At 39.0% G+C, this 16,388-nt stretch overlaps 1 protein-coding gene across 1 annotated transcript; it reads right to left on the bottom strand.

Annotated features, from left to right (window-relative positions):
- Positions 1-5,153: 5,153 nt before the first annotated feature.
- On the bottom strand, positions 5,154-6,431 carry LOC131606611 (acyl-CoA--sterol O-acyltransferase 1-like). Its single transcript, XM_058878808.1, has one exon. The coding sequence runs from the start codon at positions 6,338-6,340 to the stop codon at positions 5,258-5,260; it is 1,083 nt and encodes a 360-aa protein (XP_058734791.1). The 5' UTR covers positions 6,341-6,431; the 3' UTR covers positions 5,154-5,257.
- Positions 6,432-16,388: the final 9,957 nt, after the last annotated feature.

The raw sequence follows: 16,388 nt of genomic DNA, 5'->3' as shown, positions 1-16,388 counted from the left end.
CTGCATATGCTATGTCGGGTCTAGTGCAGACCATAGCATACATCAAAGAACCAACTATATTAGCATATGGGATGCTATTCATATAGGCTCTTTTGACATCAGTACTGGGACACTGATCAATACTCAGTTTGAATTGAGGGTTTGTTGGAGTCACAACTGGCTTCGAATTCGACATACCAAACTTTTCGAGAATCTTCCGTAGATATGCCTCTTGAGATAAGCATAACTTCGACTTCTTCCTATCTCTTCGAATGTCAATTCCAAGAATCCTGGAAGCAGCTCCCAGATCCTTCATATCGAACTCCTTATTGAGTTCAGCCTTCACCCTCGTCACATCTTCAACATTGTTGCTTGCTATGAGAATATCATCCACATAAAGCAACAAAATAACAAAAGAATTACCAGGTCGAAATCTGAAGTAAACGCAGTGGTCGAACTGACTTCTAATGAAACTTATGCGTGCCATGAACTTGTCGAATCTCCTATTCCACTGTCGAGGAGATTGTTTCAGCCCATACAAAGATCTCTTTAACTTGCACACACAATCTTCCTTCCCCTTTTCGACATACCCTTCAGGTTGCCTCATCAGGATCGTTTCATCTAGATCACCATACAAGAACGCAGTTTTCACATCCATCTGTTCTAGTTCAAGATCGAACTGTGCCACCATGGCAAGCAACATTCGAATGGACCTATGCTTCACAACAGGAGAAAACACATCATTGAAGTCGACACCTTCTTTCTGAGTGAAACCCCTTGCAACTAACCTTGCCTTGTATCTTTTCGACGTCACTCCTTCAATTCCTTCCTTAACTTTGAAAATCCATTTACAGCTGACTAACCTTGCCCCAGCAGGTTTCTTGATCAGTTGCCAAGTATGATTATCATGAAGAGATTTCATCTCATCATCCATGGCTTTCAGCCATTCAATCTTATTTCGACTCCTCATAACTTCCTTGTAGTCTCTAGGTTCTTCGTCTAGAACTCACTTGCAGAGATTAAGGCATAAGCTATAAGATTTGCATACCCAAGTCTCTGAGGTGCCTTGATGACTCTTTTCGACCTATCTCTCGACAATAGGTAGTCATCGTCAGTTTCCTCAACTTCCTCAGCATCTTCTGCTTCTTCTTTGACTTCATCAGGGATATGCAATTCAGCATCAACATGCTCCACTTCAACAGGAATCTCTACCTGTTCCAGCTCTTCGTCAGATGTTTCTGTACTTCGACCAACATCATCAATTTTCTTAAAAGCCATTTCAGCTTCATTGAAAACTACATCTCGACTGGTGATACACCTCCTGTGACTTGGCTCAAGGCACCATAGCCTATAAGCTTTGACTCCTTCAAGGTATCCCATGAACATGCATTTCAGAGCTCTAGGTTCGACCTTGTCTTGCCTAATATGAGCATAGGCTACGCAGCCAAATACTCTCAGTTTGTCGAGATCTGGTGGATGTCCCGACCAAACTTCTTCAGGTGTCTTCATATCTAACGCTGTCGAAGGACATCTGTTTATCAGATATGTTGCTGTCGAAACAGTCTCAGCCCATAACACCTTCTTTAGTCCAGCACTAGTCAACATGCATCTGACTCTCTCCAAAATAGTTCGATTAAACCTTTCAGCCAAACCATTTTGCTGTGGAGTACCTGCAGTAGTTTTGTGCCTTGCAATACTAGAGGCAGCACAAAAACTGTCGAATGTCTCATTGCAAAATTCAAGGCCATTGTCGGTTCTCAACCTCTTGACCTTTCTGCCAGTCTGATTTTCAACCAGAGTCTTCCAACTTTTGAAATTCTCAAACGTTTCATCCTTAGTCTTCTGGATGAATACCCATAATTTTCTGGAATAATCATCTACTATGGATAGAAAATATCTTGCTCCTGAATGTGATGGACACCTTACAGGCCCCCAAAGATCAGCATGGATGTAATCAAGGGATCCATGTGTTCTTTGTTTGTCTTTGTTGAACTTCACTCTGCAAGATTTTCCAAGTACACAGGGTTCACAAAACTTCAGCTTTTCGACTTTGTCTCCACCAAGCAGATTTTGTTTTCCTAATTCGACCAGACCCATTTCACTGACATGGCCAATCTCATGTGCCAGATATCTATCTTCGACAAAGGTTTCGTGGATGCAACATTTGTTGAACCACTTACAACTTCAGCCTCAAGGGTATACAAGCCTTGTTTCTTCACGCCTCTCAAAACTTCTTTCGAACCCTTCATGACTCTTAGGATACTTTTCTCTCCTTGGAAAACATATCCTTTCTTGTCGAATTCACCAAGAGAAAGTAGATTTCTTTTCAAATCAGGAACATACCTGACTTCAGTCAACAACCTTATTGACTCATCATGGAGTTTGAACCTCACAGATCCAACACCTGCAATCTTGCAAGCCTTGTTGTTTCCCAGCAATACTGATCCACCATCTTGATCACATAATTCCTCGAACAAGTCTTTGTTTGGAGTCATGTGCCAAGTGTAACCTGAATCCATAATCCACTCTCTTCTCGAGTCACTGCTTGAAACCACAAGAACATCAGATGATTCGAAATCATCTTGAACAATGGCTGCATTGCCATTATCCTTACCTCCATGATCTTTCAGGCGTTCAGGGCACACCTTTCTTGTGTGACCCTCCTTCTTACAATGATAGCATCGAATGCCAGATGCTTCGCCACTGTAAGACTTCGACTGGCTTTTGCCCTTCTTCTTGTCAAACTTACCATCCTTTCGTAAGAGTTTTCCTTTAACGGCCAAACCTTCGCCAACAGTCGAAGGTTTATGCTCCTTTCGTTCGTTCAAGTCCTTAGAATACAGGGCTGATTGAACTTCTTCAAAGGTCAGGGACTCTCTTCCATACAGGAGAGTTTCTTTGAAGTGAGCATGTGATCGAGGCAAAGAACACAATAGTAACAGCGCTTGATCTTCATCATCGATCTTCACATCAATATTTTCAAGATCAAGAATCAGCTTGTTGAACATATCCAACTGCTCAGCCAACACTTTGTCTTCAATCATCTTGAATGAATACAAAGCTTGCTTCAGGTAGAGTCGATTTACCAGCGATTTGGTCATATACAAACTTTCAAGTTTCACCCATAACCCTGATGCCGTCGTCTCCTTTGATACTTGCCGGAGAACCTTATCACCAAGGCTCAACAAAATTGTGCTATGTGCTTTCTCGATCATATTCGTCTTCTCCGCTGCCGTCAATTCTGCATTCATGGCTGCCTCTCCCTTCAACGCTTCCAAACAACCCTGCTGAACTAGTAGGGCTTTCATCTTCAAGCGCCACAGACCGAAATCATTCACTCCGGTGAACTTTTCAATCTCATACTTTGTTGAAGGCATCTTCTCCACGCTCACCGCACCAATTTGTTGTGAATTCAATGCCACGAACAAAGTATAAAATAAGGGATGAATAAAGGACAAGGAAGAAGAGGAACACAAGATTGGTTATAACTGCTATTCTTTTACTTTCTCTTAAAACAAGATTACAAGTTTACAAGAATAACAAATAACCTCTCTCACCCCAAATTAGGATTTGCAGCTTAGTGATGATGAGAGACTAGTATGCTATTTATAATAAAACCTAACATACTAACTAATGGGCTTTTCTCCACAAGGCCCATTACACAAGCCAACTTAATAAACAAGCTAACTTAACAAATTAGGGTTTAAACACTAAAACCTAATTTAACATGCTAACAACCCTAGCATCTTCGACACAAGCATGTGAACAACCTTCAACTTCATGCTTAATCCTGTCGAACCAATAAGCTACCCTTCGACCATACTAGAGTTCGATCCAATATCTTACAATTTTCTATAGTAACACCTGCGTCGCTTCCCTTGCTATTGGTCGATCCGTTCGTGAAGACCACCCATGTATGATTCGGCTCAAGGGACACGAGAGTCATCTCGGCTAAGAAGTCAATGAACAACCGAGATATTAAGGCTTTCCTTGCTTCGGATGACACATCGAATTCGGACAACTCAATAGCCCACTTTGTTAGGCACTCAGCCACATCGAATCAGTAAAACAGTTGTTTTAGAGGTATATCTGTTTGGACTATAATAGATTGTGCAAGGAAGTATCGTCACAACTTGCGCGATGTTGTTACCAACGCCAAGGCTGCCTTTTTGATCTTTTGATACCGTACCGCCACCCGTGCCGAGGCTTTGGAGATGAAGTGCACCGTCAATTCTCTAATCAAAACAACACTTACAGCTTCTTCGACAACATTTAAGTATAAATACAAGACTTTCTTCGGAAATGGTTGGATAAGTACCGGCAGTGGCCAAGATTTTCTTCAAAGATTTAAACACTTCTTCATAATCAGTTATCCACTCGAAATCAATCTTTTCTTCAATAGTCAATAAAAAGGTGAAGCATGCTGTGCAAAATTTGAAATAAATTTATTCAAATCAATCAATAATCAATAATTTTATCAGGAGTCTCGGCCTTCCATTGGTCTATGTCTTTTATTTTTTTGGTTTTAAAGTGTCATTTTTACACATGGGCCAATGGTGGTCGTGGGTCTTCATGAAATTACCCATGAATGGCTGAGTGTTAATAAAACTGGATTATATATATATATATATATATATATATATATATATATATATATATATATATATATATATATATATATATATATATATATATTGAACTTTTTATTTCAAAAGTAGAGGATGGTAGACAATTTCCACGGTAATGTTGATGCTGTTGAAAAGTTAGATGTAAAATATTCATTCTTATTTATGATCAGAGGGAGTACCTAAGAAGCTTCGTCATAGACTGATCTCAATAGAAAAATATAATTAGCTTATTTTTTTAATGTAGTGTCATGTCATCTACCAGCTACATTTATTTAGTTAAATGTCACCTAAACTGAGATCTTCCATAATTCCAGCCTAGAGTAACATAATGTTGGTAGAGATATTTTTAATTAAAATAAAGTGATTTTATTTATTCAAATTATTATAATACCAACACAAATTCAATATCACTAAAAAACTTACTCCATAAACTGTTTGATGTGAGACCAATGTTAATAAAAAGTTCCCTAGAATAATTCAATTAAATAAAAAAAAAACTCAAAAAACAGATCGTATTTTTAAAAACTGACATGATGCGTGAGAACATATGAGAAGAGAGATTGTCTTTATTTATTCCAACAAATATTGCTTTAGAAATATTTCAATTACACACTGAAAATACAAGATATTTGATAGCAAATCCTATGATTTCAAAACGCAGAAGTGACATTTTTGACAAACACCCCTAGAGCAGCATACTCCTGAAACGCCATAACATCAAGCCGACATCGTATAAACTCTGGCAGAAACAACCAAAAGCAGGTACCAAAAACAAATCCAACGGTCAACGGTCCACTCACCAATCTCGGTAACCGCCACCTGTCCGTCAGCACCTTCTTCAACGCAATCTCCACCGTCAAACACACTCCATGAAGAACAAAAAACCCAAACATCCTAAACGTTGGTTCCATCCTCCCCATGTAAAACAGTATAAGCTCATGCATCAAACCGGAGACCACAAATGTTCCAAACACCGCTGGTAGCGGGGCCCACTTAGATCCAACAACGATCTTCGCTGCTTTCAGCGTTGGCCCGTACACTGTCGGTCGGAGGATGCTTGTGACCATCAGGTTCCACCTCTTTCCCCAGAAATCTTGAAGTGACGTTGAGATTATTGGATTGTTAAATTGCGGTTCCAATTCCAATCCCAAAATGTTTCTAGCAAATGCCGCAACAATTGCTAAGATAATTTCCAATAAAAAATAGATGTGAAAACAGTACATACCCAAGATAACCTTCGGGTGAATATGGTCACTGTAGTCATAAAGTTTAACCAAAACCCCCAATAGAAGAAACTTTATAGCATATTGAAGAAATGTAAAATTAGAACTTTTTGATGCATTGGCTTTAGATAGATCTGGGATTGGAGTTTGACCAATTCTATCACGGGGTTTGTCAGGATTTTTGTTGTTTTGTTGGATCTTGATTGGAAGACACGCAAGAGCTACAAAACGAGGAAGAGAGGTTGATGGATCAGAGGATAAAGGGCCTTTGTTGAAAGCAAATAGTAAGAGTTTGAAGTTTGCAAGCCAGGCCAAGAAAAATCCTAAGTTACCACTTAAGTGTACAGATGTAAACGTGAGAGGAATGAAGAGATTGAGACAAATGATGGGAAGAAGACAGAAAAGTCTTTTTGCTCCTGGTGAAACAAATGACCGAATCCAAAAACAGTAAGTTAAAGATATGAAAACTAAGGGATACACCTTCATCAGATTCAACATGTTACTTTCCATGTTTGTTTGATCTGTTAGTCAGAGCAATGAGAAAGAGATAGTGGAGGTTTTGGACAGTTAGGATATAATAATATACATGGTGTTATTTGGAGGTGAATTTTCTCTCTCTCCTTTTCTGATCAACCATTTAAATATTTAAGTATAAGGTATTTCAATAAATTTAAATAGTAAATTCTTAAATATTTTAGAGTTTTTGTTGATTAAAAAGATAGTTTAGCATAAAATAGTTGAGTCAGCTTGTGTTTTCCATTATAATATTACCTAGTTTTTTATGAATATAAAAATTAAAATAATTGATTGTTGTAATAAATTACTACTTTTTATTCTTATTATAAAAAAGTTTTATTTTTTAAATTTATTAAATAACTAATTTTGGAATAAATATAAACTAAATTTATTGTTTATTCAAACATTTTAAAAACTAAAAGAAAATAATAAACAAGTATTCAAAGAGGGTGAAAATATTTCCATATTGCTTTGCGTGATTGACTTGCAATTATGGGGTCATTTTTCATATTTAGAAGGCAACATGTTGCTTAGAAAGTCTAATTCATAGAATGATAGTGACAACTTTTTTTTGAGATGGGTATTTCTCCTTTGGTTGGTGAAATCATGTCTTTCAAATTTCGTTTAACATAGTGCAAAATGTTTATTATGAATTTGATAATGACTTTGTTGACATCAATCCCAAAAACTTAAGCCATTCATGGGGCTAGCGTAAATAAAATGCACCTCGGCTATTGGTCCGTCTATTCAACTCCGGGTGGATTTCGCCAATTTGATTCTCAAACTTCTTTTAGAATAGTCGAGGAATGAGGATGGATTTTCTCAACCCAAATGATCGGATATGTGGAAGCTTTCTGTTATGTCGCTTTTCTATGTACAATATTGATCTAACCTGATCAGACTGGATCCTCACGGCGGCAGGATCTGGCAAGTTGGACAGAATGGGGGAGGCACCTACAAGGTTCTCTGATCCCAAAGTAGGTAGCAATTAGAGAGAGAGAGAGAGAGAGAGAGAGAGCAAGCAAGAGTTTAAGGAAGTAAAGAATGAATATCTGACCCTCTAGTGAAATGGGGTATTTATAGCCCCCAGAGCTAGGCCAAGGTTTCCTAATTGGGACAAATCCAATTGGAGGCCCACGTGCTAGGAACTGCCAGAATACCCTCTGCTAGGGCTGAGTCAGCAGGTGGCTAACGTTCTGGGTGAGCGTGACGTAAGGTTCGAAGGTGGTTGACCGAATCCTTCGCTGTTGCGTTATCCACGTGGTCTTTGCATGTGGCCAGTTCGTAACGGTAACTAGGAATTGGGCCTAAGCAGATTGGGCATGCTCGGCTAGCCAAGGGACTTGGGCCTGCTCGGTCCAAAAGTAAGTATTGGGCCTGCTCGACCCAGTCCCGAACAGGAGCCCCCCAAGTCGTTGTTCCCGTGGGAGCGACGATTTTTGCTAAGGGGCCTGGCCGAGTTTGTGCCCGAACGTGCGTTCGTGATGAATTAGGATCTTCAAGTTGGTGGCGTCCTCGACTCGTGAGGAGCATAATTTTCGTAGAAAAACCGTTCTGGCCGAGGAGACGGCGAGCGCAATGAGTGTGACGTTTGGTCGAGGAGACGGAATGCGCGATTGTTGTAGCTTGGGGTGTTATTATTACCCACAGCCGCCTTTTGGCCTAGGTATTAATGATGTCTTTTGGGTTTCCTAGGCACTTATGACACCTTTCGCGTTTTCCCATGTCTAGGGCCGCCTTTTGGACTAGGCAATAATTGTGCCTTTTGAGCTCCCTAGGCAATCATGACCCCTTTCCCGTTTCTCCTTGTTCCTCTCTTATATAAGGAGTGGGGAGACCACTCATTTGTTACTTTACTCAAAGAATTCTCTCAAGGTTCGCTCAAGGACTTCGTCTTCAGCTTCGTGTTCTCCCTCTGTTGTCTCTCAACTCGCGTAAGTGCTCTTCTTTCCTTCTTTTATTCATATTCGCCTTGTAGAATTGGGAGATTTAGCGATGATTTCGCCGAGCGGATTAGAAATTAGTGGATGTTTTGTATGCGTTTGTCGGGCATTCATTAAATGGGACGAGGGAAAATGTGTGTGCGAGTCGAGCGCGGCGAGGAAAAACTTGAGGAAGTGTTGTATTTCCAATTGCACTTTTGTGTTTGCCGGGGACGGGTTGATCGGGACGAGGATGTCATCCGGGGAGATCTAGGCTTCGTCCTGCGTATTTTGAGCTTGACGTCGAGGGTTAGTAACGTCAGCATGCGTTCGTCGGGTTGGTTTAACTGTTGTCGAGGAATATCCCAACAACATCGGTTGTTGATAAGATAGCCCTCGTCGTCTATTCTCCTCGCCCTTTTCACTTGACTTGCGGTGGAAGGGTGGATTTGACATGTCGAATTCACTGTTTCCTCTGCTTTTTAGGTAAATGGCCGACGATGCTCGGAACGATGCTGTGCTCGACATATCTGACGAAGAAGAAGCGGTTGGTCGCTCCCAAGACGAGGGAGAGATCCCTGTTGTAGAAGTTCCTGTGAAAAATCTCGAAGATTGGGTGGCGACCGCCCCTCGGAGCATCGCTTCACGTTTTTTGACGCATGCTAAGGAAGCTTTCAGTGTTATTGAAGATCTTGAGCCGGGTATGAGGCCGTCCTGAGGGGCCTTTGCGCCGAAGCCTCACTATAGGATTTGCTTGTCGTATCCCGGTCCTAAGTTTGTGATGTACGAATTCGTGCTCAAAGAGGCCGGGCTGAGGCTTCCCTTTACGCATCTACAGCGAAGCATCTTCAGGTGGTTGCAGTTGTGCCCGTCCCAGCTTCACCCCAACGCATTTGCCTTCTTAAGGGCTTTCGAAATTGTGTGCGGTTTTTTGGAGGTTGAGGCCACTCTCCCCCTTTTCTTCAGGGTTTTCCATCTTTAGAGGCTGCGCGACGCTGACGGGAAGTTCAGTTGGGTATCCTTCAAGCAGCCGAAGAAGCTGTTCGCCATCTATCACGACTCCATCAAACATTTCAAGAACCGGTACTTTGTAGTGAAGCCTTTTACTCCTGAGGCCGAGGATCATCTGTTCGAGATCCTCGAATATGTTCAGGATGAGGAGAGGAAGAGGGGTCCTTCTGCTCGGTTTCCTCTAGAGTGGCAGTACGACCATTTTGAAAAGAGGACAGATGCCTACTTCTTCAGGGACGAGGACCTAAACGAGCGGGATTTAGCGGGTTACAAGAGGCTCGTTACCTTTGTAGATGGTTTCAGACCGGCGACGTGCACGCTGCCCAATGGGGATCCTTTGTTTGACGAGGATGGCGAGCCTCAGATTGAGGCTCAATATATAAATACCAAGGCTATCCTCGAGTGCGAGACTGACGGGGAAGCTATGATCTTGCTTGGTGAGAATTTATTTTACCTTTATTATTTGTATTTCTTTGGTGTTAACTCTGTTTTCGTCATGCAGGACAAATGGCTGATTTGCACGACAAGGTCATGAAGATGAGGGCGAAGAATAAAGGGGCGGCGAAAGTATCGGTGAAGAGGAACCGTGTTGACGAGCTCAAGGCGGCTGCCGTGGCTGGAGACGGCGATAGTTCTCCTTCTTCGGCCGGCACTACTTCGGAGAAGTCTCCAGGTGAGAAGAAGCAAAAGACTGATGGGGGGTCAGAGGTCCGCCCTATTATCAACGATAACCCTACTGATGACGATTTCGTGCTGCCTTCCTGCACCCTGCATCGGGGGCTTTTCTCGAAGAAGAATCTTCTGTTGCAACGGGAAGAGGTGAGGCATATTATTAAACGGGACAGAGTTACCTGTGGAAATGATCTGGCTGATGATATCGAGGGGATGATGAGGGTTGCGGCCCTGGCGATGGCTCTTAATACTTAGAGGGTTTGTCCCCATAAGGACTATGATGCCCTAGAGCGGAAATATGAAACGCTGGAGGGTAAATTCGAAGCTTATAAGGATAAGTATGAGATTCACACCCACGTCGTCGAAGACCTCTGAAAGGCCCAAGATAAGGTTAGGGCTTTGGAAGCCGAGGAGAAGAAACTGCGTGAGCGGGTTGCTGAGTTGGAGGAGTCTAACCTTCCTGCCGTGGATGAAACGGAGGACGAGAAGGTCTTGGAGACTCGCTCTCAACTGTTGGGAAAAGTGAGGGAGCTCGAAGTGGATTGTGTCGCCACCTTGGGAGTCGGATTTAAAGCGGTAGTCGAGCAATTGAAGGTCATCAACCCTGGAAGGGTCACCGCGGGAATAAGTCCGTACTACAAGGTTGTGGACGGCAAAATACAGACTAACCCGGATTTCGATGAGTGGGATGTCAAACAGATTGAGGAGGACGATGTGGGTGAGGGTGATCACGAGGATATGTGATCGGATTTTGTAACTTTTATTGGCCTGCGAGCCGTTTATAGCTTGTTTGTACAACGGGCTTCTGCTCAGCATATTTTGAGGCCTATGAGCCGTTATAATGCACTTTGTTTTATTTTCGCAATTTGACTTGCATGTTCACTTATTTTCGTAATTCGCAATTTGATTTGTTTGTATTATGTATTTTTATATGCTCGACCGGTGGTTGTCATCCGACCGTGGGTGGAACGATTCGGGTAGGCTGGGTTCGATTCCAGCCACAAGCGAGCTCGAAGTTGCGTTCGTAACCAAGAGCTCGCGGCGCAGACTTTCCCATCGCGAGCTAGGTGTCCATCCAGGTTGGTACTGCGATGGCGGGGCTAGGTATAGGTCTTCCCGTCGAATCGAATGGCTGCTCGATGCGAGCAGCGACACGATTTATGGTGAATGGGAGAAGATAGAGTTCGTACCAAGACGCGCTTCTTGGTCGTTCCAGTGGCATTGTTTTCGTGTGCTGGTCGGCCATTTGGCAGTAGATTTAGCTATAGTATTGCCGAATTTTTTTTGGCGTTTCATGGTCGAGCAAGTTTTTCCCCGAGCAGGTTTTCGAGGTAATAGGCCTCGTTCTTGGTTTTCTGGTAGATACGGTAAGGGCCTTCTCTGTTGGGGGCGAGTTTGCCGTCGCGCGAGTCTTTCTTGTTTCTAAGGAGGACAAGGGAGCCGACCTCGAACTCGTGTTTTATGACTTTTGTGTCGTGGCGCAAAGTGATTTGTTGTTTTATTTTGGCTTTGCGGAGTGACGCTCCTAGACGGATTTCTTCGATCATGTCGAGCTCCTCCCTCATGGCCTCATCATTTAGCTGTTCCTCGAGGGGGAGTTTGGTGTGACGGGATGGTTCCCGGATTTCTACCGGAATTATTGCTTCTGCTCTGTAGGTAAGTCAGAACGGTGTTTCCCCTATGGTCGAATGGGGAGTTGATCGATAGGCCCATAAGACGCTGTGCAGCTCTTCGACCCAAGCCCTTTTTCGCTTCTTCTAGGCTTCGTTTGAGTCCTCGGAGGATAACCCTGTTTGAGGCTTCGGCCTGTCCATTTGTTTGGGGGTGCTCGACGGATGTAAAATGCTATTTTGTGCCGAGTTTGGCGACGAAGTCCTGGAATTTTTTGTCCGTGAACTGTGTCCCATTGTCACTCACGAGTGCCTGGGGTACTCCGAATCGTGCGAGCACGTTCCGTTTGTAGAACCAGAGTATGTTGAGTGAGGTGATTTTGGTGAGGGCTTCAGCTTCGATCCATTTTATGAAATAATCCATGGCGATGATCAAGTACTTGTTCTGGTATGAGCCGATGGGAAACGGTTCTAAGATGTCCATCCCCCACCAGGCGAAGGGCCATGAGGATGATAGCGTCTTCAGCTCGTAAGGGGGAGCGAGGTGCATGTCGGCGTGGTGTTGGCACTTGTCGCATTGATTCAACAATTTCTCCTAAGCCAATTGTACTAAAAGTTGAATATGCACACTGTCCCAAAGCCAATTACTGTACAAGAACTATATTTGCAAAGTCTCTCTATTTTCTACTTTGAGTAGTAAATTTCTATAATCAACACTTTATAATAATAGGGTACCTCCCTTTTTATAATGAGATTACTTGCATGACAAATAATTATCAAAATATCTGACTAACACAAATACTTCGACCAGTTGTATTCGACTTTCTATCGAATCCAGATGATACTACTAATACAGACTATGCACAACTATGTCGAAACTTTAAGCATGCTTAACACAAGGAATTACTTGGTTAACATGTTTTAGGGTTTGGATCCCTATATTCTTTTTCCATGGACACTTGTCTTATATAACACCCCATATTTTTCCTATTTTAATTTAATTGAGATTTAACTTAATTATTGGAATTAATTAATTGATGGGATTATTGAGAAATTGTGAAGGAAATAATTGGGCTTGATGTGGTTAGTAAAGAGGGGGTTTGATGGTTAGGCCTTTTACTAAAGTTATATTCTACTTTTCATAACATAGAGTAATTGTGGAAAAGAGAAAAGTAGAAGCAAAAAGGAGCAAGAAGGTCTGAGAAAGAAAAGATACGTGAAAGAGGAGAAGGGAAGAAGAAGAGTTTCAAGAATTTTTAACCAAATTAAGGGGGGACTCTTCCGGTTAATTTCTATTATGCAATTATAGGTGATAGAATGGATTAAGATATGATTCGATTCAATTGAGTATATTGGGATTGGGATTGTTAGGTTTATGGAAATTGATGAGATTGCATGAATTATTGATTGATAAATGTATTTTATTGATGTTTGATGATGTATGATGATGTTTGTGATTATTCATACCTGTAAATGATGTTTAGAATCGGTTTGTAGTGGTGAATGTGTGAAATCGCAGGTCTGTCACAGACCTGAGAATCTGCATAATTGCACGTCTGCTAAGCGGACCCTGGCTCGCTAAGCGGATGATGTTTGTTTTTCAAAAAATAAAAGGGCTCGCTAAGCTATGGTTATTAATTATGTCATCAAAATTCATCATATCCTCATCAAACTCTCATAACCCAAAATTTCCCAAAATGTGTGCAACATCAAGACAACATCAATTCAATGTTCAAACACATTTCTAACATGCTTTAGGTTCATCTAATATCAAGTATAACTCCTAATCATTCATTTGAATCAAAATCATCCAATTTGCCCTATAGGTTCCAAAACCCCAAAACCTAACATACATTCAATTAGAACAAATAACCTACATAATCAGTTCTATCATTCACAACTAATAATATAGGCTAAAAGGATTAGTCACCCCTTACCTCTCCCTCTGCTCTTTCACGTATCCTTGGTTCTTCTCTTTTCTCCTCTTTTGTTTTCTTTTTTCGTTTCTTTTCCAAATTTCCTTAATATGTGAAAAATTAAAAAATAACTAGTAAGGCCTACATTGTTAACACCTCCCTTTTACTAACCATCAGACTAGGCCCGATCATTTATTTTCTTAGTTTTCCAATAAATCACCAAAAACTCCAATTAATCCAATTAAATAATTTAAATTCTAATTAAATTAAATAATGGAAATTATGGGGTGTTACAGCAGGTTCTAAACTCCCAAAAATGAATATGCATGATATTGCTCCCACCAGACCTGAAGAGAATTCCACATTAAGCGTTGGCAGAAGCGATTTATGAATTACCAACTGTGAACTTCGGGACATTAGCAGTGAAAAAGAACACAAAACTTCAGCCTCCCGTCAATCCTAACTGATGTACTGAAGATTACTCCCCACTGTGAATAGCTACTGCAAACGCGTTGTAATGCATAAAAGAGGAAATACTGCACCGAACTCAAAAATCTTGCAGCTTCCAAAACGGTCGAACACCAATCGAAAAAGCTAACGTGTTGCCCCCACAGTTAAACCTGCGTTCGAGATCGACGCTGCTTGTCCTAGAAGTATCATTGGAGTCGAGAACCATTTGAGGCATATTGCATTTTGCATATAAGTTTTTGCTACTCAACCAATTCCAAGTGACTCTTTGGACTTCTTCGAATACTTTTTCTGCCAACGACAGTTCTTTAATGCATTGCTCCAGCAAAGCACAACTCAAAAACAATTTTTCACTATTGGAGAGATAAGTTTTTTTTCCCGTTGGTGCTACGGTTGCATTAGAATGCAGTGTTGTTTTGATGAAAAGTAACAATAAAATATTTCATTTTAATAATGGATAGTTATATATGAGTTAAAATTATGGGGTACAAAATGAGTTTTTTCAAAATCGCACTATTGGAAAAAAAATTGAATGAATTATTTTAAAATGAGTTATTTTAAAAAATTGAATGAGTTCTAATATAAATTTGTTATATATCGTTTACAATACTATATAAGTTATTGTCAAAAATATACTAATTAATACTTATAAGGCAAAATAGCCTTTTTGGTCCCGTATGTTAATCCCGGGGTTCATTTTGGTCCCTTAACTTCAAAAAGTTCCATATTGGTCCCTTAACTCTTCAAATGGTGTCATTTTAGTCCTTTTTGTCATAATAGCGACGAATTTAGCGACCAATTTTTGAGTTTTTCCGTCGCTAATATGACAAAAAGGACTAAAATGACACCTTTTGAAGAGTTAAGGGACCAATATGAAACTTTTTGAAGTTAAGGAACCAAAATGAACCCCGGAATTAACATACGGGACCAAAAAGAATATTTTGCCTACTTATAAATGGTAAGATACAATTAGATGCCAACATATAAACTTTTTTTTACAATCACACATTCTAATTAAAATAATATAAATGCATAAAATTCAAGCTTAATCGTGGCCTCTTAGACTTGGTATTTAAAATAGCCGACTTTTCATGATATTGCTAAAGTTTAAATATTCATTAGAGACATTTTTTTTTATGGTTTCTGAATGTTGGTATTATTGAATTTATTTTAGTTTTAAGACGTGTTTGAGTATAAGATTTTTTTTTATATTTTTCTTTTAGGGTTAAATCTTTTTGTCTCCTCCTATGTTGTTTTTGTCTCTTAGTTGATAATTTGGACACTGAATCTGTGTCCATTTTTTTTCCTCTTTTTAATATCAAATTGAACACCTTTTCTTTTGCATGCCATTTATTTTTAAATATTTCAGATTTTTCATTCAAATTTGAGAATTGTAAGGAAAAATCAAAACATGGCCCTGGTAGAATTTGAACTAGGCAGGCACGTTTGGGCACAAATGTATCAGTTTTACCATTAGGTCCATTTTGTTTGATGGTTAGTAATTTTCCTTGATTTAATCTAATGTTGAACAATTCAGAATATTACATAAATATTCACTTATTTATTTATTTCGTTTGACGATTATTTGTATTTTTTATGATTATTTTTTTAAATAATACATAAAGAAACATTTATTTATTTTTATAATTATTTTTTATTTCAGTTCATTATTATTTTTTATTTAAAAAAAAATATTTATTTAATCATTTTAAATAATACATAAATAAATATTTAATTGTTTAAGATGATACAAAATTAAATATTTATTTATATAATTTAATAGATAAGTATATATTTATTATTTCATATAATATATAAAAAAGTAAATATTTACTTATTTAAGATAATACAAAAGTAAATATTTTTTATATAAGATAATACATTTGTAAATTTTTTTATATTATAATAAATAAGTAAATATTTATTCATGTATTATTTGAGATCAATAAATATTTATTTATGTATTATTTAAAATAAGCAAATACTCATTTGAAATAAGTAAATATTTATATTAGTATTATCTTAAATAAACAAATACTTATTTATGTATTGATTAAATTTAGTAATTTTTTTTATTATTTTAAATAAATAATATTTATTTATGTTCTATTTTAAATAAGTAAAAATTTATTTATGTATAATTTAAAATAAAAAATAATTCTAAAGAAAGAAAATAATTATTAAAAGAAATAAGCAAATAATCATCAAAATAAATAAATAAATAAAAATTTATTTATTTATATATTTTTTAAAATAAGAAAATAATCATCAGAAAAAATAAGTAAATATTCATAAAAATATAAGTAAATAAATAAATATCTATGTATTATTCCAAATTGTTTAACATTAGTTTAAATTGAAAACCTCTAATCAAGACACAATGGTCTATTGGTAAAGTTGATCCATTTGAGTCCAAACGTTCTTGGTTTGAATTCAACCAGGC

Source organism: Vicia villosa, linkage group LG5, assembly GCF_029867415.1.
Source record: "Vicia villosa cultivar HV-30 ecotype Madison, WI linkage group LG5, Vvil1.0, whole genome shotgun sequence".
Classification (NCBI taxonomy): Eukaryota; Viridiplantae; Streptophyta; class Magnoliopsida; order Fabales; family Fabaceae; genus Vicia; species Vicia villosa.
The sequence above is the reverse complement of the archived record's forward strand: the minus strand, read 5'-3'. Positions and strand labels throughout refer to the sequence as shown.

Bases quoted from the DNA above. Each gene is read 5' to 3' on its own strand.
- LOC131606611 (XM_058878808.1), bottom strand. From the start codon at position 6,340: ATGGAAAGTAACATGTTGAATCTGATGAAGGTGTATCCCTTAGTTTTC.